Genomic DNA, 15184 nt, shown 5'->3' on the forward strand with positions numbered 1-15184 from the left:
TCTAGAGAATTCAACTTTACCGATAGGGGAAATGATGTTCTTTCTTCATTCAGTCAGTTGTATTTTTGTTTTCGTCAATTAAAAATAATCAACACACTTCCACCTTTACATTGCAGTTGCCTTTGCTTCTTTGTGTAGTTTTATGTGTGTATTCCGTTAGCTACATATGTGCCTATGTCCGGGACTCTGGGCTGTCTTCACGATTAGACTACACTGAGCAGTGATGTTTAAGAAATTCAGTAATTTAGAGCTAGACAGTTGGGCCGAGTGGTTTAAGGCGCCAGATTTAATCTCCCGTGCGAGATGGTTCAAATTCAAATTCCACAGCTGTCGTTTCTTTTCATTGGTTCCACAAGAAGGATAAATAATTTCTTTATTCGATAAGATAAAGATAAATGTAAAGATTCAAAATGTCTCAATTCTGTTGTGTCTGAGTAAATATCTGAATCACTATGTAATAGAGAGTGTCTGACTGTAAGTGTGTCTTTCACACACTTTTCTTTTTTCCTTTTTTGTTAATAACTGTAACTGACAGACTGTCCTTTAACAGACAATACAGTCTGTCTGCAACAGCCTTGTAAGACATTCTCTCTCTTTTGTTTTTCTTTATCAAAAACTTAATAAAAACTTAATAAAAGATTTTACCTCTTCTTTATCTCTAAAATCTTTCATGGTATCAGTCTTCTAAGGAAGATCTTGATTCTTTCATCTTTTGATCCAAAATTTCTACAAATTTCCGCTGCACAATTCTATTACTGCTTAAAATTTCTATTATCAATCTCTGAAAATTCTTAAAACCATTATCATCTGATTTCTAGATCTACATTCTTGATATCAAGATTTGATCTAATTCTTCGACTCTCAATACCTTCTTTACAATGATGTCTTCCACATCTTCATCATTACCTTTTCAGAACATCACCAATTTTGTTTCTGTAAAACTCATAGAAGATGGTTCGAACTATCTCATCTGGAAGAATCAGTTTGAGTCAATTCTCATAACAACAGATTTATATGAGTTTGTTGATGGAACATAGCTAAACCACATGAAACAATAGATCTTGATGGAGATGTTTTGTCGAATCCTCTGTTTATCAATTGACACAAGGTGAATAGGTTTATCATGTCATGTTTAAATGCAACCTTTGATGACACGATTTCTCGCTGGATTATTGGGTTTTCTTCTGCACGAGAGATTTGGGTTTACTTGGAGCGTGAATTCAACAAAGAAATCTCTTCCAAGAAGTCAACTCCATTCAATCAAGAAAGGTACTAATAATATTTCTGTTTACTTTGATGATTTAAAGGTCATTACTGATTCACTTGCTGCAATAGGAGAAATTGTTGATGAGTATCATATTGTAATGTATGCTGTAATGGGATTAGGAAAAGAGTATAGAAAGTTTGTTATCTCTGCTCATAATAGAGAGACTGGATTTTCTTTACAAGAACTTATCTCAAGATTATTACATCATGAGCAATGGCTCAAAGCAGAGGATATTGAGTCTTATTCAATTCTTGATTCTCAAAGCCTGCTTAATATACTAAGCATAATAACTCTCATGGTGCATCTAATTATAAGTCTCAACCTGAGAATCATAAGAATAAATCTATTGTTCATGATTTTAGTGAAGTAGAATGTCAAATTTGTAAGAAGACATGACACACAGCAAATAGGTGTCATTTTAGGTACATTCCTAATAAAATCTCAAATAGTACTACCAAAAAGGACAAGTCTGATGCTAGTGGTGCTTCAAATACTCTTCAACATACCTTTTCTTCAATAAAAGTTAACTCTTTATCAGTGTCTAGCTCAGATCAGAATGTGGGGAATACAAAATTGTATGATGGAGCAGATAAAGTCATGGTAGGGGATGGTACATTATTACCCATTGAGAAAACATGCAATATTGTCCTTGATACTGATTCTGCTCAATTTCATCTTGACGATGTCTTTTATGTGCCTACTATCAAACAAAATCTCTTATCCATTGCTAAGTTTACAAAAGGATAATAAGGTTTTAGTAGAGTTTTTTGATTGGGGTTATGAAATAAAATGTGTGAAGACTAGAAAAATTCTGGCTGAAGGAAAAATTAAGAACAATTTGCATCCCATGGAGGGTATTACTTCCTTTGCTCTAACTTCTAGTACATCATCATCTAACACCTCTATCTGGCACAAAAGACCGGGTCATATATCTGATTTAGTTCTCAAAAAGATTGCAAGTACTTCTTCTCTTCCAGCTCCGGAAGCAAATGATTGTTTGTGTGAAGCTTGTCAACAAGGTAAAAATCATAAACTGCCATTTTATGATTCCAAAAGGACTACTTCATCACCACTACATTTGGTGCACTGTAATATTTGGTGTCCAGCTCCAGTCATGTCATCTTTAGGCTTCAAGTACTATATCTAGTTTTTGGATGATTACTCAAGATACCACTGGATTTATCCTTTGAAGAGAAGAGATGATAGTTTGTCATGTTTTCAGCATTTTAAAGCTACCTCAGAGAATATTTTATCTACTTCTATAAAATTCTTTCAATGTGATAGTGCTCTGGAGTTAGTAAAAGGTCAATTTAAGGATTTTCTGGATCAAAGTGGGATAGTCTTAAGAGATTCTTGTCCTCATATACATCAACAAAATGGATTGGCAGAGAGGAAGCACATACATATCACAGAAATGGGAAATAATTTATCCTTTAGGCTTCACATCCAAAGCATTTCTGGTATGACTCCTTTTTGACTGCAACATACATTATTAATAGACTTCCTACTAAGGTGTTGCATTTTCAATCTCTGTATGAAGTCTCATTCAACACATTACCAGATTACTCTTTCTTTAGAGTTTTTGGATGTCGTTGATACCCAAATCTAGAACCTTATAGAGCTGATAAGTTGAGTCCTAAGTCTGCAAAATGTGTATTTTTGGGGTATAGTCCTATTCATAAAGGATATAAGTGCTATGACATGACCAGCAAGAAGACATACATTTCTGTTCATGTTAATTTTGATGAAAACCATTTTCCATTTGCTAAAACTTCTACAACAACAACTATTTGTGAGCTTCCTACTACTTCTGACAATGTTACTTCTTCACATGATACTTCTGTAACTCCTACTGCTCCAGTATTTACTATTCATACCAGATCCAAAGCTGGGATCTCAAAGTCAAAACCACTACATTCTGATTTTGTTTCTCATTGTATGATCAAGTATACTCTTCATGCTGCTTTTCAAGCTACTACATCAGATTTAGTGGAACCTAAAACTTTTAACACCGCACTAAACATCTTGAATGGCTGAAAGCAATGCAGGATGGGCATATAGCTTTACTTGAAAATGATACTTGGATTTTAGTACCAAATGATCCAGCTTACAATGTCCTTCGAAATAAATGGGTTTATAAGATTAAACTGAGAGAAAGTGGTATTACAGAAAGATTTAAGGCTAGACTTGTAGCAAAAGGCTACAATCAGCTTGATGGAGTAGATTTCTTTGAGACATTTAGTCTTGTGGTAAAAGCAACAACTGTCAGGGTTATTCTTACATTGTCACTCTCCAGAAAGTGGTCTATTAGGAAATTAGACATCAATAATGCTTTTTTGCATGGATTTCTTGATGAAGATGTCTATATGGTGCAGCCTAAAGTCTTTGAAGATAATCAGCATCCAGACTATGTATGTAAGCTCAAGAAAAGTCTGTATGGACTCAAACAGGCACCAAGGGCCTAGTTTGAGAGATTTTGTGGCTCTTTGATAGAATTTGGTTTCTCTAGATCAGAATGTGACCATTCCATGTTTCTTTATCAAATTGCTACAACAATGGATGTGATTTTACTTTATGTTGATGATATTATCCTGACATGTTCTTCTCCAGCACTGAGTGATCAGATTGTTTCTTTTCTCATGAATGTCTACCCAGTGAAATATTTGGGTCCTATGTATTATTTATTGGGAATAAAAACAACATTTTAGAACAACTCTCAACAGCTCTTGTTGAGCCAGAAAAAGTATACACTGGAATTAGGTACTTGAAAGGTACTATTGGCACTGGAGTTTTGCTCTCAGCTGGTGATATTAGTTCTATTTCTGCATACTCAGATTCAGATTGGGCAGGGTGTCCAGACACAAGAAGATCTACTTCTGGAATGTGTGTCTTCTTAGGATCATCTTTAGTGTCATGGTCTTCAAAGAAGCAGCCCACTATATCCAAATCTTTAACAGAAGCAGAATACAAGTCTCTGGCTCTTGCTGCAGCTGAGGTGGTATGGCTTTAATTTATCTTAACTGAGCTTGATATATCTATCAATATGCCATTTAATTTGTTCTGTGTTAATGTTTCTGCTAACAGTTTGGAAACCAATCCAGTGTTTCATGCAAGAACAAAACACATTGAGATTGACTACCATTTCATCAGAGAATTAGTCAGTTCTGGTTTTCTGCAAGTCAGCTATGGTTCTTCTGCAAATAAGTTAGTTGATCTGTTTACAAAGGGATTAGTTCACTGTATGTTTCTATCTTTAGCTGGCAAGATTCTCTGCTTACATCAATATCAGTTTGAGGGGGGATGTAAAGATTCAGAATGTCTGAATCCTGTTGTGTCTGAGTGAATGTCTGAGTCACTATGTAATAGAGAGTGTCTGACTGTAAGTGTGTCTTTCATACACTTTTCTTTCCTTTTTTGTTAATAACTGTAACTGACAGACTGTCCTTTAACAGACAATACAGTCTGTCTGCAACAACCTTATAAGGCATTCTCTCTCTTTTGTTCCTTTTTATCAACAACTTAATAAAAGATTTTACTTCTTCTTTATCTCTAAAATCTTTCAATAAAACGATTTGTTTTTTCGTCGGTTCAATAAAACAAACAAATAATTTTTTTTATCCGCTATTTCTTTTCTTTGGTTCCATCAGATAAATAAATAATTTCTCTATTTGATAAGATACTTTTTTTTGTTTGATCAGAAAAGAGAAATTAATTATGAGAAAAAAGAATGTACAATGAACTACCGGAGGTAGTTGTAAAAGATTAAAAATACAAAAATTAAGCAAAGACAGTACTCCAGTTTCATAAAGAATAGGAGTAGTTTAAATGAACTTTACTGCCAAAGCTTGCAGTCCAGGTAAGCACGAGAGATTTTTCTTTTGCGCACAACTCCTCATCAGAGTCGAAATTGTATTTTTCTTCAAAGGTGCGATCCTTTTCCCCCAAAGAATCCAAACAACAGCTGCCGGAATTACGTTCCAGACCACCTTACCACAAGTTCTTGCAAGAATAATCATGGATTCCGGGAAAACCCATGCCCACTCATTAGGTGTGATAGATGACCAAATTTTTTAAGCCACCTTACAGTGGATGAAGATGTGATCTTGGGATTCATTACAATCACCACGGATAATACATGAGCTATAGATATCAATCCCCTTATATTGCATCATATCTCGTGAGTTTAACTTACCATGAACAATACACCATAAAAGGAAGTTAACTTTTGGTAGAACACCAGAAACCCAAACAAAGTTGTAAGGGAAGTTGTCCATTCTCGCATCACAAATCATCTTAGTATATAATGACTTTACTGAAAAAATACCTCCTGAGTGCAAAGACCATCTTCTTGTATCAGGCAGAGCATCCAGGGAAGGAGGATTAGAAAAAATAATCAGTAGAAGAGTAGTTAAAGAATTAGATTCTTCATTAGTAAGAATCCTTTTAAAATCAAACTTCCGAGACCCCTCTGTAATGATGTGATCATCAATACTTACATTTTTGAGGCTGTCAAGCTTATACAGATCCTTGAAAGAGATCATGAAACAATATTTCCCACTCCATCTATCATGCCAAAAGGAAATATTTTCACCAGAATGAATGCAAAGGAATGATTTACTGTAACCAGAGCACCGCATTCAACAATCGTCCTCTAACATGAGACCCCATGAGGATATTTGACCATACCTGGAGTCCAAAAATAAAAAATTGATCCATACTTCTCCACTATGAGTTTACACCACATATGACTTTTCTCAACCCAAATTCTCCAACACCATTTTGATAATAAAGCTTGATTCATCAATCTGAGATTTAGAACCCCAAGAACCCCTCTTTCTTTAGTAGCCATCACTATTTTCCAATTAATCTAATGCGAACATTTGCTTCCTGAATTATAGTGATCCCAAAGAAAGTTCCTCATCTTCTTTTCCAAAATATTTATAATGGAAATAGGAGCTTTGAAGAGAGAAAAATAATACATAGGAAGTGAACTAAGGATATGCTTGAGAAGAGCCATTTTACCACCTTTTGAGAGAGGGATTTGATTCCAGAAAGATAGTCTTGCATCAAACCTTTCAAGTATTGGGTTCCATATAGATTTGGTATTAGGTTTATCCCTTAGAGGCATTCCCGGATATATGAAAGGCAATGTATCTGTCTTGCATCCAAAATCATCCGTCCAATCATTTAGTTCAGGTACCTCTCCAATAGCAACAAGTCTTATTTTAGCAGTGTTAACCTTGAGGCATGAAATAAATTCAAAACAGTGAAGAATTGAAAACAAATTTGTAAGTTCCTCTTTATTATGATCCACAAACAACATGGTATCATCAGCATAGTGTAAATGATTCACCACCAGACTATCCTCTACAACTGAAAAACCATTGAACAAGCTTAGATTTTCAGCTTTATCCAGATACCTTGAAAAAACTTCCATTGTAATGTTAAAAAGTAATGGAGAGATAGGAAAACTCTGCCTAACACCTCTTGTGCTTTTAAGAAACCATATAAAGAACCATTTATTAACACAGAAAAGGATGCAGTTGAATAACAAAACCTTATCCACTAGCACCACTTGGTGCTAAACTCATTACAAACTCTAGATAACTCTAATTGACCCTATCAAAGGCTTTCTCAAGATCAATGTTGCAGAAAATCCCAGATTTACTAGATTTAAGTCTTGAATCTACAATCTCATTTGCAATCAAAGTACCATCAAAGATCTGTCTCCCTTCTATGTAAGCACATTGCACATGGGAGACAAGTTTAGGCATGACAAGTTTTAATATTGTAGCTAATACTTTAACCACTATCTTGTATGTGCTTGTAAGCAATAAAATAGGTCCCTGGTAGATTTAACATGATTCTTTTTAGGTACTAGGGTAATAAAAGTAGAGTTATGTTTTGTATCAATACTACCTGTTTCACAGAATTCCTTAACTGTACCCATGATGTCAGATTTTAAGAAATTCCAGCACTTTGAGAAAAACATGAGTGGGTAACCATCATGTCTTGGAGATTTATCTTGACCCAGATCCTTAATAGCATGCAAAACTTCATCTTCAGTGATGGTAGCATCGACAATGTGTGATTATATAGTATTTATACTATCAAAATCTATATCCTCCAACTCTGGTCTCATAATGTCTTCTTCCATACAAAGATTTTTGTAGAAATCCACAATGTGCTCCTGTAACTTAAATCTGTCATCTTCCATCTTGCCATCAACATACAACTGTCTAATCCTGTTATGCCTTCTCCTAGCTGTTTCCCTGCTCATGAAAAAAATGAGTGTTTTTATCTCCCTCTGTTAGCCATTATGTATCTTATTTGATCTTCCAAACCACTTCTTCCATTTGAGTAACCTTCTAAAATTCAAATGTGTGAAGAAATTTTTCAGTCATCTGCTCAGTAGACAGGTCATATCCTTCCGTCAAATTGTCCAAAGTTTGAATCTCGAAGAGAATGTGCTTTAACTTAGAAGTGGTATGCCCAAAAGTTGCTCTATTTCACTCCTTTAGATTTTCTTCTAGTGCCTTTAGCTTACACCATAAGATTGTACTTGCACTACCTGCAAAACAAAAGGAAGACCACCGCTCCTCTAACATGTTAATGAATCCATTCTCCAAGAACCACGTAATCTCAAATCTAAAAGGACTAGGTCCCCAAGAAGGATCAGAAATGTCTAGAAGGATGCAATAAGATACTTTTACATTCACGATATCTCATACATTGAATGACATTTTTCTTGATAAAACTTAAATGATAATGTATTTGAAGCTAATGTTCCGGGGATATGCGCTTCTTACAAAGTTCTACGTCCCCTAAAAACGAGCGTGTTCCGAAACACCAAACCTCAATAACTACCAATATTAGTTTTAACAGTTGAAATTCGTTGATTTTCGACTGTTAATTTTCAAAGTAATAGACGGTGGAGTTATACTTTCCGAAATATGCTCATTTTATATGGGTATGTGGAGCTTTGTAATACGAACATATCCCCCAAATATTAGCTTCAATTTCGCTGCCGTTGGTTTTTGTTAGAAAAATTATGCTCCAAGATGTGAGATAATGTGAAGATAAGAGTGTGTAGGGATCTTTCCTAAAAGATGAAATGATTGTCAAAATTTCAATCTTACGACAACCGCTATTTTTCAACAGCCAAAACGATAACAATTATTTTTCAACAGCCAAAAAATGGCTAGTCTTTTCAACGCTATAAATAACACACTCATTTAACTTCTCTACAGACTCACATCAAATCCATTTTCTCTAACGGTTTCTGTCCATTTTCTGTACTGGAAATCCTTCTAATTCTTATTCAATTTCTCTAAACTTCTCAATAGAAATATCTCAACCTCAAGATAGTAGGCGACAAAGAAATAGGAAACCACCTTGAAATAAACTCAGCCACCTATACCGACGATACAATCAAGTTCGAATAAAGAGAACAATCTCAATCTAATTTCTGATCTAGATTTAGCCAAAGCGTAAGATCATTTGTCTACTAAAATAAACCAAAATAACAGTGCTAAAAATCCAAGAGGTGGTTAGTACAAATTTAAAAAGGTTTATGAAAACCTACCACATGCTGTTAATTAAAATTATTATCGATAAAAAACTTCCTTGGTTTACTTTGTACCATGTTGATGCAAAGAAGCATTAGAAAAAATTGCCGTTTGTATTGGTATTTAATGGGCGGGTATACTACATATATTTTTCATTTTGAAAACTGTCAAATATTTTGATTTATAGTTTTCTTGCAACCAATACGAAGATGTAAATAAAAGAACCAATATTAGTGATTTTAAGAAATAACAACATCAGATTTGTATTCTTACTTAGGATATCTTGCGGTGTGGTAGATGATGTTCCATTTGACCAAGAAAGTTGGTCAGGGAAAAATATAGAATGATGAACTTACGTTGTAACAAACATAGGAGAAGCACATAAACTTAAGAGGTGGTGGAATTACTAATACCGGTTTAAAGATATTTGTGTACAACATATTATATACAAGAGCCTCTAATTCAGATACATATGACCCTGCGTGAATACATAAATTGCCAAATTATTTATTTTTATGGTTTCTTGGTCCATTTTTTTTCTCCAACTCAACCATTGGTGCTCAAGTTGCACGGCTAGAGAAGTTGTGACATATAAAAGTTGTTGCCGCTTATGATTGGGAGTATTTTATCTTAGTCGAGTTGTAGATTTGTCTCGATATTGCATTATTCGGTTCGTCAAGTGCCAAAGGTCTATGGAGCCTCCTTGAGTTAAATATGACAATACATTCTTTTGGCTTTACAGTTTAAATTAGTTAAAAAAGTAGAAAGTAAATCTAATTGTGTGATGTTTACTTTCAGGTGGTATATATACTTTGGTGTTTGTGTGTACCAAGGATTTTAGACTACACCAAAAAATATTTCCCAATTATAATAAGGAATTAAGGAGGTAACTGGCACAAAAAGAAAAATGTTACGCATATAAAATAATATGTATGTATAGAAATACCAACACATTATCAAGAAGAAATATAATGTCACTCGGATATTGTATGAGAACTTTGAGGAGATTAGACGTGGAGTTTCCTTAAGCATCAAAGAGTTTTCACTTAAGCGTATTGTACTTTACAGCCCTATCAAGGATCTTGGGTTTTATTATTTTTGGGAATGATGCACTAGATAAGTAGTTTGTGCAGTAGGAAATCCAATGAAGCTTCGATCTACGACCACCATCCTTGGACCAGAATAGAAGAGCAAATAATGGCAAAGGTATAATACAATATTCACCCATTAGAACGAAGACCAATACGAAAAAACGGTTCAAATCGGTTGTGGAGATGATAATTGGTCAAGAAGTTCCAATCAATTGGTGTAACCAATTAATAACATTACCTTTCAGAATAGGTGTCTCACCCGGTGCATAATTTTGCATTTCTAACCTCTTGAGTATATTCTTGATGTATGCTTTTTGAAAAAAACTACAATAAACCTTATTTCTGTCCCGATTATCCTGGAGGAAATAAAAATATTCTCCAAAGTCTTTCATCTCAAAGTTGGTGGGGAGAAAATTTCTAGTAGATTGTAAGATACGAAAAAGATGATAAACATTCATAATTGTAGATTTGTAGATAATCTTTATTGCGAAGTTGATACTATTTTTACAAGGAATAGAAATGTAAGAAATTTAGAGATGATTAAAGATGTTATTGAGGAGGTGTAATTTGAAAGAAAAAAAAGACGAAATTATAAGTATTTATAAGAAATTCATAGAGAGTCGTTGTATATAATCGTTGAGAGATCCAAGTATGGCCGCGCGGCTCAACCTTCTCCCCTCAGTAACCCAATTGTGTCGGGAAATAGAAAACTAACCACGCCATGGAATATTATTCAGACAACTAATCTTCTGCTGCAATGTATAAACCCTCAAATTTGAGAGTAATTTGGCCATTTGTTGAGCCCATAGTAAACACAAAATTGAAAAATATGTAATATGTTAATCCCGTATGAGTTCCCCTTAGCAAATCATGCAGTTAAAGCTCATCGTCATCGATTTTCAATTTAGCTTCCATGGATGAGCATAAATATCAAAATGATAGGTAGTTAAATGAGAAAAATATGGTTTAGTCTAATATCCCGTCCAAATATATTATTTAGTCCGGGCCCGTTCAACTAGGTAAAAATTTAGTCTTCTGTTTATTTGAAATATATAAAGTATACAAATATGATTTATGATTAAGTTTAAATATTTACATTTTAGTCCAAAGTGATTCATGATGATTTCATAATTTTAAATAATATAAATTTTTTTTTATCTTTCGAACCGTTCGTCAAAATTTCGCAACTTTATATATTCTGAAAGCTCTTTTAGAGATCTATAAAAAGAGTACCAATATATATGACTATATAATTTTTATTTTTAAAAGATTTTAATTTTCGCCTCACCTTTATCTCATGTGTACAAAAAACTACACATGCACCAAATTTCATAACCTTATACAGTCTTTTTTTCATGGGAATTATACTGGTGTACAGTTATATACACGTTTACAAAACCTAGTTAATGGGGATACTAAAATGTAAATGGAAAATGGGCTGTTTGTCCAAATATTTTTAAAACATGGTTCAAATGGACGAGTAAAAATTAGTATGGATGAAATGGACACCAAAAAAATAGCAAGGATGAAATTGGATTCATCCTGACTTTAACTTAAAAAATAGCAAGGATGAAACTGGATGCATCCTGATGTAAATTACAAATAAGAAAAAATATTTGAAAATTGGTAGGATGAAACTGTTTACATCCTGACTATTTTTTCATTTTTGTCCATTTAAACAGTATCAAAATCTAAGTATCCTTTTCACCCAAGAATTGTTGATTTTGGTCTTTTTAACCAATTTTGTGTAAAATGTAATACTAAAATGTAACCCGTGCTTTATAGAACAACAACATTATATGAAACATTAGAAACAAGGAAAATGAATTTAAAATTATGTGTGAATATCTTTGTTTATCGACCAAAATCATGTTTAAGCATTTCAATTATATTGGTGTTATGTGGAACAGTGGAAGAAGACTACTTAGGAAATTATTGACAAAATAGTAATACTAAGAACAAGGGCTATGGTTAGTGTCACCCTTTCAAATGAAAGAGTGCACTACTAATTTGAACAAATTAGGCTCTCTTATGGGTAGGTTTCAACCCATTTTCCCCCCCAAATCCTTCCACCCACTCGTTCAAATGAACGAGTGGTTTGGAGTTTCCCCCAAATTATGCATATTGCTCCATCCACTTCTAAATCTAATTAAAGGTTCACCGTCTACAATGTCAAGAGTGTTGCATATATGATTTTCTTCACCTTTAGAAGACAAAATAGTATAATCCATTGTTCTCTATATGAACCCTAAAACAAGTGTCATTAATCATTTATCAAAATTAAGCTATAAATCAATCAAATTAAAACAATGAAACAAGAGGTGAACAAAATTAATTCGCTCAACATTAAGATTAAGCTAAGAATCATACCTTTAATTCGCTCAATTATCACAATTAGCTCAACACCTTCAAGAATTTTAGAAAAAAAATCAAATTAGAGTAACTTTTAACCAAAACCTAAATAAGATGATGAAATTAATATCAATAAGCGATTTTTTTGTTAGAATAGGATTTACCTCTACCGTTAATCAATGTGATACATTTATTTTTACAAAAAATCGGATTGCTTATCGTTTTTGAAGATTATAGTGAAGGAGAAGATGAAAAACCATGAAAATGTTGAAGTAGAATGAAAACATCCAGGAGAATTGCTCCTGATATCGACTTCCTACACAAACAGGTCACAGTCCCCCGTTTGGATTTTTTTTCTTTTAGACGGGGGACTGTCCCCCGTAAGATTTCAAAAAAGCTATTAATCGGGGGACGGTCCCCCATCTAGTCCTTCTTTTATATTTGTCCACGGTGGCTATACTCGTTCATATGGGCGAGTGGTCATTCATATGGAGACTACCCATAACCTTTGCTCTAATAATCTCCTGTAATTATGTTTTGAGCTAGATGTGGATACATTCCTATAAAATCCGTAATTTTAATGAATTGGACGCGGGTGGTACTAAATCCGCATCCATCTAATGCTCACTCACTCATAGCTGGGAATCTGGGATATGAGTGTTCGAGGAAAGTAAGAAGCAGCAATTTGGGATCTTGTTGGGTCATAATTGGGTCGTCCCATCATATGGAGTACAGTACTATACCCTTAAACTAGTCCGTTCTTTCTCATTGATCTAATTTCTAAAAGCAATGTATAATAAAATAAATCGATTATAGTTTAAATATCAGAAGTATTATATTATGACTAGCCAGCAAAACGTGTTTGTTAGAGTGAGCGACTACCAAAATCATTGAACGTTGGTTATTTCGTAGTTTGCACTTTGCATTAATTAATATAAAGCCCTGACCAGCACATTCACATGTGAGAACTGAGAACTGAGATGCTATCTTCTTTTCTATAAATACAGAACCCTTCTTACCATCTTCAAGCAACTAGCATACACATTACCCAAACAAACAAGGTTACACTCCTTAATAAGTAACTAACTGATGGCACTAATTAGTGTAATTTTCTTCATTTTTCTGGCTTCCCCATCTGTGAGTGCTGCACCTTGTAACCCTCTTTGTTTGCATAAAAGTAAGGCTGGTTATTTTCCTTTATCTAGGACTACTCTCACCTGTAAGATTCTAATCCTCTAAAATTTCTTTTCAAGTTTTTATCATCTGTACCTTTGTTATAGTGATTTTGAATTTTTGAATGCAGCTGGATCATGTGGGTATGGTTCACTAGCTAAAGGCTTCAAGAATGGATACATTACTTCTGGTATTCCTTCCTTACTAGGAGAAAAGGGTGTTGCCTGTGGATCCTGCTTACACGTATATAATATACGCCTTAATCCATTTAGGAAATACTGTACTCTCTCCATATTTTATTTATTTATTTAACCTTACATTTGTTTCTTTGATAGGTAACTTGCAAGAACAAAACATTATGCAGAGGAAAAGGCACTATTGTAGTTCTAACCAGTAGTCTTACGCCGACGAAAAACAATTCGGATACGGATCTGATTCTTAGTGACAGAGCTTATATTTCTATGGCTGTTAAGTGTAAAGCCAAAGAACTCCTAGCACTCAAAACTGTCGAGGTTGAATATATAAGGTAATCATAAATTACTACAGTAATTCACCAAACTGATTAGCCAACAGTTTACCATTTTAAAGATACTGGTATATGTCTATTATTCGTGTATAGGGTACCTTGTGAATACAAGAGCCACAATGTCTCCGTAAGAGTAGATGAAAGTAGCAAGAAACCAGATCGTTTAGTACTTACATTCCTCTACCAAGGTGGTCAAACAGGAATCTATATGGTCACAGTCTATGCTCAAAATAACTTTACTAGGATCGAGAGAGATATGGACCGAATACATGGAGCGGTCCGGGAAATGAACAAGGTTCCCGAAGGAAGTCTCAGTTTTAGGTTGTTTGTATATAATGGATATGATCGCTCCTTTGTGTATTCCAACAAAGATTTGCCTGCCGACTGGAAAGTTGGAGAGATTTATGATCTGGGTGTTCAAATGAATGACCAATTGGATAAGCGAGATGGCTGCACCCCTAATTGTACCGATGGTCAACTTGATCAGTAGAGGCAAACGGTGATGGCAAGTTAAGTTCCGGCTATTCAATGAGACTGGGATTGGTGGTTCTCTCTGTGTGATTTTCAACGCGGACATTTCCTTGGTCTTTCTTCTTCTTTTTTACCAGGAGTAATATTTTTGTTTTCATCAATAAGAAATAAATGAAGACATGTCTTTACATTGTTGTTGTCTTTGTTCTCTTTGCCTCTTTGTGTAATTATCTAACATTCTAATTGACCAAGAAAATAAATTAAATCAGATGAGCAATATCTTCTTTATTTTTTGCTTCAGGCCTTCACGTTAGCTATGTGTCAGTATCTGTGGCACTGCAAATAACCAACAAGACAGTTTGGCCGAGTGGTCTAAGGCGCCAGATTTAGGCTCTGGTCCGAAAGGGCGTGGGTTCAAATCCCACATCTGTCACTATTATTTTTATAACTCACTATCGTTCAAATCCCACTGCTGTCACTATCATTTTTTTTTAGTGTAACGGTGAAATGGAGTTGAATTTTGGGTGTTTTTTGGTTGACCAGTCATGCCAAGACTGACAGTTATATGAAATTTTGTTGTCGTGGAAGTGTTTTGTTTTGCAGAAAAGACTAAATTTTACCATATAGATAAAAAAGATTTTTTGCTATCATAGTAAGGTCTTTTTTCTTTTTTCTCTGTTGCAGAGATTAAAATTTTACTAAATATATGATAAGAAAAAAATTATTAGAGGAGAGC

General features: G+C 34.2%; 2 protein-coding genes and 1 non-coding gene across 3 annotated transcripts; 2 read left to right on the forward strand and 1 right to left on the reverse strand.

The window, feature by feature from the left end:
- Nucleotides 1–6134: 6134 nt before the first annotated feature.
- On the reverse strand, nucleotides 6135–6704 carry LOC113291407. Its single transcript, XM_026540943.1, has one exon. The coding sequence runs from the start codon at nucleotides 6702–6704 to the stop codon at nucleotides 6135–6137; it is 570 nt and encodes a 189-aa protein (XP_026396728.1).
- Nucleotides 6705–13263: 6559 nt separating this feature from the next.
- On the forward strand, nucleotides 13264–14638 carry LOC113286113 (expansin-like A1). The gene is made up of 4 exons (XM_026534822.1): nucleotides 13264–13497; nucleotides 13582–13694; nucleotides 13787–13977; nucleotides 14071–14638. Exons 1-4 carry the CDS (start codon nucleotides 13368–13370, stop codon nucleotides 14465–14467), a joined length of 831 nt encoding a protein of 276 aa, XP_026390607.1. The 5' UTR covers nucleotides 13264–13367; the 3' UTR covers nucleotides 14468–14638.
- A 163-nt stretch (nucleotides 14639–14801) lies between these two features.
- Nucleotides 14802–14881, forward strand: TRNAL-UAG. The gene has a single exon. It is a non-coding gene; the product is annotated as a tRNA-Leu (tRNA).
- Nucleotides 14882–15184: the final 303 nt, after the last annotated feature.

Source organism: Papaver somniferum, chromosome 6, assembly GCF_003573695.1.
Source record: "Papaver somniferum cultivar HN1 chromosome 6, ASM357369v1, whole genome shotgun sequence".
In the NCBI taxonomy this organism is placed as follows: domain Eukaryota; kingdom Viridiplantae; phylum Streptophyta; class Magnoliopsida; order Ranunculales; family Papaveraceae; genus Papaver; species Papaver somniferum.

Bases quoted from the DNA above. Each gene is read 5' to 3' on its own strand.
- LOC113291407 (XM_026540943.1), bottom strand. From the start codon at position 6,704: ATGGAAGTTTTTTCAAGGTATCTGGATAAAGCTGAAAATCTAAGCTTG.
- LOC113286113 (XM_026534822.1), top strand. From the start codon at position 13,368: ATGGCACTAATTAGTGTAATTTTCTTCATTTTTCTGGCTTCCCCATCT. The intron at 13,695-13,786 runs GTATATAATATA...TTTCTTTGATAG, and splicing joins CCTGTGGATCCTGCTTACAC to GTAACTTGCAAGAACAAAAC. The intron at 13,978-14,070 runs GTAATCATAAAT...ATTCGTGTATAG, and splicing joins GTCGAGGTTGAATATATAAG to GGTACCTTGTGAATACAAGA.